Below are 6,369 nucleotides of genomic sequence, written 5' to 3'. Positions count from 1 at the left end.
ACGTGTATTGCTCTACCCTTCTACAAGAGATAAATAAAAAACATAATAACATGTAAAGACAACAACACATGGACACCATAAATTATCTTGGAAACCCTTGTGTGAAAACCAACTCCTATTAGATCTATTATTCTTAGCCCAAAAGAGTTTTACAATTGAGTCATTGTGCCCTTCAGGCCACATTATATGAAAATACCACATGCAACACCATGGGTTACCAACACCCCATGCTCATCAATTGCCAACAATGAACTTGTAAAGTGTGTATCAAATTGACTCTATGACTGAGACAAGTTTACCCTAACAATTGATTTGTATGAACTAAATTCTTCACCGCCTAAATATAATACATATTGACATCATAAAGAGATGATGCCTTCACTCCTATCTATATATCAACATTTATTATGACATATGGGTATAATAATGTGTTTCTTATTTATCAATGTTTATAAAGCATAGATGATGAAATTTTGGATTCATGCCTGCTATAACGTGTGTACCCGCGTGTGTTGTTTTACCCTTTCACAATTCTTGTTACACACTCACTAGTTATATATTATTCTTATTCTAACATATATACTATTCTTATTCTTATTCCCATTTAGAGAATAATGAAAAATATAACCAAGCCTCCTAAAAACTCACAACATGGATTCCCCATCAAATTTATATATTCCACACTAATATATTGTGACTAGAATTTGATCCTCTAAATTGTTGAAGGCAGCCTAGAACTTTCTAGCTTGTCACATATCAGTGTAATGATGTTCTTTTTATTAGTCTATGTTTATAATGCGTGTATGGTGAAATTTTGGATTCATGCCTCCTATCATGACTAATTGTAAAGGACAAAATATCTCATCAACATCCACTTAAAATTGACTTTATCTATTGAATAATGGAAAAGGACTTTAAAATAAAAAATGTGTTTTCTGCTGATAAAAGAGAAATAAATTCTAGGAGGTCAAATACCTTCTCCATCATAGGAGGTCAAAAAGAATCCCAACCATTTCAATAATAGAAAAAAGCAATATATAAAAAGTATCATATTACAAAATTTTGAAACCCCCGATATAAATTACACAAAATTTTCCAAGAACCTTATTCTTATTCTCAAATCTATACACATTTAAGTTTAAACTCAAGTCAAAACTATCTCAATGCTATAGTCTAACAACTATGTTGTTATGGAAATTCTATTATATTTTGAAAAAATATGGTAGGGATTTTTGTAAATGCAAGTAAAAATTGTTAAAATTTATAATTTTAGGTGTTTTAGAAGTTTCTAATGGTGCTGAATCTTTTTCCACTCTAAAAACATGATTCAAACACTGCTTCTACAAGATATTTTGAATTTTATTTGCCCAAATTCCAACCACTCTTGACCGCCCAGACAATTCTTCTACCTCCTTAGACAACTCCTATCTCAACTACTAAACCGATTGCCAAACAACGTTTCTTTTTCTCAACTCAACAGCTATTTTGAAAAAACAATATTTCTATTTCATTTTTAAAGCGATGAGGCAATCATAACAGTGTAATTCCGCGACATAGGATGCCCTAGTCACATGTGATGCAATTATAACACTGTAACTCTGCAACATTGGATACCTTTTTTGGGTAACGCGAAGCAAATTGTACCGTTGTATTAAAGATTCAAAACAGAGTTTGACACTGCTGGCATGCTTGAATTTCAAGCCACTTTATTCCATTTTCATTAATGGCTTCACCACAATAACCAAAAGCAATCGAATAATTTTACTAACAGAGAGTGCGAAAGCAACGGTCACCAGAATTCATGCCATAATCCGAATCGAAAGTAAAACATCACTCCAAAATCGAAAACCAGAGAGAGAATCTCTCAATTTTTTTTATTTTCCCTGCCTGGTAGTGGCGGTGGACAAACGCCAAACAAATACTAATAAAGAATATGTATTTGGGGGTTTTCAGGTAGGGCCTATTGTGCTGCCCTGAGAATTGAACCCATGACTGGGGCTAAGATCCCAGGGCAGTCTTCAGATGAGAACGCTGTATGAAGGAACCAACCTGTTGTTGTATCAATTTACTCCCATTGAATGCCATCTGGAGCTCTGACTCATAAGACCACCATTGTTGAATCCCATGAGCTTCCGAAAATTTCATGGGGCCCTTGGAAATCACATACAGTTTGGCAGCCACACGATCCATACCAGAGACCTCTGGCATGACCTCCATTGATTTTTCTTCATCCCCATCACAGTTCTTGCGTTTTTTACAAGAATCAGAGTAGTAACAACAGATGTAATCGCTATTGTTTACATAAAGATGGGGAACCCATTTCTGGATTTGCTGACAAATATTAACTGAATCCGCCTCTGCCCCATCCTCTGATTGTTTATCAAGGCCTTCTAATTCCTTATTTCCTTTTTTCTTAGAAGGAATAATAGCTCTCGTCACGCCCTTCACTGCATTCCACAGCAGTCCAAACTTGTCACCAATACTTCTAAGACCCATGGGCAATGAAACAGAAGGGGGATTGAACAGATGAGATTCGACAAATATGCCCTCAAATGTTAAGGCCTTCCCCACCTGCAAAGCCAGGCCAGCCCCCAATGAATGCCCAGCCATGCACACTTCACTGCTCCCATATTTCTTCACTGTTGTCCTGACTGCCTCCAGTGTCCTGTGAAACCTACAGGAGCCACTGAGGTCCTCCATTGTTAAAATTCTCAGATCATCTTGTATGTCCCTTTTGATTGTAGCAGCCCTCAGCAAGGTCCCTCTGAGAGCTATTATTGCCTTGGGAGCCTTACTAGGTCTCACTACCAGAAGATCAGAGAATGCAGCATACCTGTCCCATTCAAGCCTTGCTCCAAAGATGGATTCATCCCTCTCATCCACCAATTCTTCCACTACCTTGTATTTGAAGGGCTTCCACCATTTGGGTGCCAATGCTGCATCTCCGTCTCGCTTTTCCTGCCTGTCCAGTTCCAGCAGATATGCAGCCTGTATAAAGCACGCCATCACTGTGCGCTTGTAATTTTCATCCTTCCTGTACAGAAACAGAGGAGATTTTATTTTGATAGAATTGATTCAAAATACTATAAGAAAGCTGCATTTGATTCACTACCATTTCACATACACAGACTCAAACCCAATCGTCAGAATCAAGAAAACCAAGAAAACCCACCAAACCCTCAAATAAACATAACCAGACAGAGCTAACAGAGATGGCAAACTAGCTGATTCATCTTACCAGCTGGATCTGATAAGATCTCGCCAATTGGGCGTGGATAAATTACGAGGACCTGAAACCTGAAAGTCATCTGGGTGCCCGCTGTTCAGGCTTTTCTCTTCGTTCTTCTCTTCAATCTCATTTTGCTTGGCCATACTCGTACTCATCTTTAAATTGCAGCGGTTAGACAAAATAGAGCAATTTATGTTTTCAATAACCCCCAATTCCTGAAACTGGTGAAGTGAACCCTCGCTTCTTCTCCACGGATATTGATACGAATCGAAGCAATAGATTGTTGCAGAGTTACTGTGAGAAGCAGAGGGATGGTGCGTATTGTTCTACCTTTCCACGTTTCCTCTTCCGCACTCACTGGTTATATACTATTGTTATTCCATAACGAAAGGTATAACGAGGCCTTTGAGAACATCACAGCACGAATTACCCCACAAAATCATATATTCCGCAACGGGTATATGGTGACCAGAATTTGAACCTCGAAACTGCTGAAGGCCGACCAGAACTTTCGAGCTTATCACATAACTCAGATCGTTACCACTTCCGTTGCTTTACAGGAAGAAGGCGTTCACTGTAATATGATTAAAATTTTTAAATTAGCAATATGATTAACTTTTTGAGTTAAATTATGCTATTATTTTAATTTATCTATAACGGTTATATTATATTCTACATCATAATCTTAGTGTACTCTGGCGTCTTGATCCTCACAAAGTTGAGACCCTAGCCTTTTAGATTTTGACCTTTGAGATTTTTTTTAAAAGAGTTCTAAAATAAAAGATTTATAAATTTTATATATATAATATTTTAGTTATCATTATTTTTTGAATTAGTTAGTTATAATTATTTAGCATTTACATTTTCTAATTTCTTTTATTGAATAACTTTATTGATTTTTTTATTGAGCATTTATGCTTTCTAATTTACTTTTATTGAATAATTTTATTGATTTTTTTGCATTTATGCTTTCTAATTTACTTTTATTGAATAATTATATTGATTTTTTTTTTAATTATGGTTAATTGGTAATTTATTAGAGTAGTTTAGGTCAATTTTTATGTAACCACTAACTTATATCTTACTCTTGAGCTTTATCACAATAGGTCAAACATATTCCTTAGAATTGAACCCGGGTGGATGGGAGAACAAACCCTGCTCCCAACAACTCATGCTACTAACCTAGGACGAGTGGGTATAATGGTTAAGAAGATGTGTTTCTTTGCACATTGGTAGACTTTAGCAATCAAATCAAATCAGAGGTAGATCCCTTGTCCAACAAACAAGGGAGTTCCATATATCAATCTAGTTTGTGGCTTAGTTGTAAAATTAAAAATAGATGATGATGATGATGATTATTATTATTATTGTCTATAATTGATTGAGGTAACTTTAACTTGAAACATATTGGAATTGGTGAAATTGGGTGTTAAAAATAGTATGTATAAATTTAAAGTGAATTGGGTTTATAATGGGTGGTTGGGAGAACAATTGTTATAGCAATACGAATTCAAGTTCAATTCTCAGAAGTGATTTGTTAAGCTCATAATGAGTATATTGTTGTAATCGCTTTGAGCATTATTGTTGACTAGCCTTGTCCCCTAAGAAGTATTTAGGGTTTTTTTAACATATAATAATGAAAACCTCGCCATCTTTGTATGCAAACAAATTTGACATTACAATGGAAAAAAATCTTTAAAAATTTGAGCTTTAAAATCATCATAATAAAAAAAAGAAAACATTTCCAGAAAATATTGAAATGTAGGGAGATTATCCTACTCCTTGACCAATGGGAAAGGAGTGCTCTCTAAGGGACAACAATCACATTGGCTCAAAAAAGGATTGAAACATAGAGATGATCCTAGTCCTTGACCAATGGGAGATGAGTGTTTTCTAAGATAAAACAATTAAATTGGCTTCACACCTATTCCAAGGAATTCAAGGATTTAAACTTGTACTTATTGAAGAAGACATTGAGCCTTATGTGTGCATTAATTGCATTTTTTTTAAAGAAAAAATGAATATCTTATAATTATTTATAAGAGTTTACACTAAGAGCATATGTGCGCTATTCTTAAGCATCATTCAAAATATGTACGCAAACAACACTATGTGCTCTAATCTATTACATCACATGAGCAGGCTTCAAAATTGTGACTTATGGATCATAGCTACATATTTAGCAAAGCTTTCAAAAGATAACCACCATATCCCACTATACATAAACTACAAAATATAAAATAACAAATAAAAAGTAATTTCCCCAAATTATTAGAAAATGTGAAATCTCCCAGCAACTACTAGTGCATCTTCTTCATATTCTTTAATGTAGATAATTCCTGGTTGTATGGGCCAATCCCTTCTTAGATAGATCATTCACCCCATGATTGATCTCCTTGTAGATATGCGTAAAGGAAATAAAATTGAGGGAATTAATAAGAGTACATACCCTATCTTTCCAATGTTCCAATGAGAAGGTATTTAATGCACCCGACTCATTTTCCCACTCTACCACAGTCTTTGAATCCTGAAATACATTCAAAGAAGCCACCCCCACAATCTTAGCAAAAGTTAAAGTTCCCCAAAGTGCAATTAGCTCGACTTTCGAATTTGTTCTTCTTCCTCCACGCCAATACAATTCAAAACAAACAATTCTCTCCAAGAAGATTAGGCCTATGCAACCACATATGTTTGATTGTGTTTCCCCGTCAAACAGTAAACAATAGGAAATTGCAGATGGTTATGTGGCAAAGAAATAATTGGATCTTAATTAATAGTAGTTTATTTGTACATATTCTCATGAAGAACATTTATGGTTTTTTTCTTTTTAGAGTGGAGAGATTGATAAACATGTGCAAGAGAAACAACACTATTATAATCTAAAACATTCAAGTAACAATGGTACATTTACATTGTAAACACAATATTTACCATGGAAACCCTTAACTAGAGAAAATACCCCAACTAAGAGTCACAATCTCTCTATCTCATTGTATTAACTAGCCATTCACCATACAACTATTTATATATTTTCCTACTTCAACTGACCCTAATTTGTTAACCTAAATAGATTACAACCCTTATCCCTTAACTAGTATTAAATTACAATGGATTTAAACCATTCATTGAATAGCACATGG

General features: G+C 34.8%; 1 protein-coding gene across 1 annotated transcript; it reads right to left on the bottom strand.

The window, feature by feature from the left end:
- Positions 1 to 1,483: 1,483 nt before the first annotated feature.
- Positions 1,484 to 3,762, bottom strand: LOC149169263 (GDSL esterase/lipase At4g10955-like). Its single transcript, XM_089428619.1, has 2 exons — positions 3,239 to 3,762; positions 1,484 to 3,034 (listed from the first exon to the last, which is right to left on the bottom strand). Exons 1-2 carry the CDS (start codon positions 3,382 to 3,384, stop codon positions 1,999 to 2,001), a joined length of 1,182 nt encoding a protein of 393 aa, XP_089284745.1. The 5' UTR covers positions 3,385 to 3,762; the 3' UTR covers positions 1,484 to 1,998.
- Positions 3,763 to 6,369: the final 2,607 nt, after the last annotated feature.

Source organism: Pinus tabuliformis, chromosome 4_2, assembly GCF_031772625.1.
Source record: "Pinus tabuliformis cultivar Carrire ecotype Pingquan chromosome 4_2, CPIR1, whole genome shotgun sequence".
Classification (NCBI taxonomy): Eukaryota; Viridiplantae; Streptophyta; class Pinopsida; order Pinales; family Pinaceae; genus Pinus; species Pinus tabuliformis.
Note: the sequence above shows the minus strand (reverse complement) of the source record. Positions and strands in the feature narration are given on the sequence as shown.

What these genes read in the sequence shown, in the direction of transcription:
- LOC149169263 (XM_089428619.1), bottom strand. Translation starts at nt 3,384, where the DNA reads ATGAGTACGAGTATGGCCAAGCAAAATGAGATTGAAGAGAAGAACGAA. An exon ending in GATCTTATCAGATCCAGCTG is followed by an intron (nt 3,035 to 3,238) that starts GTAAGATGAATC and finishes GTTTCTGTACAG; the next exon opens with GAAGGATGAAAATTACAAGC.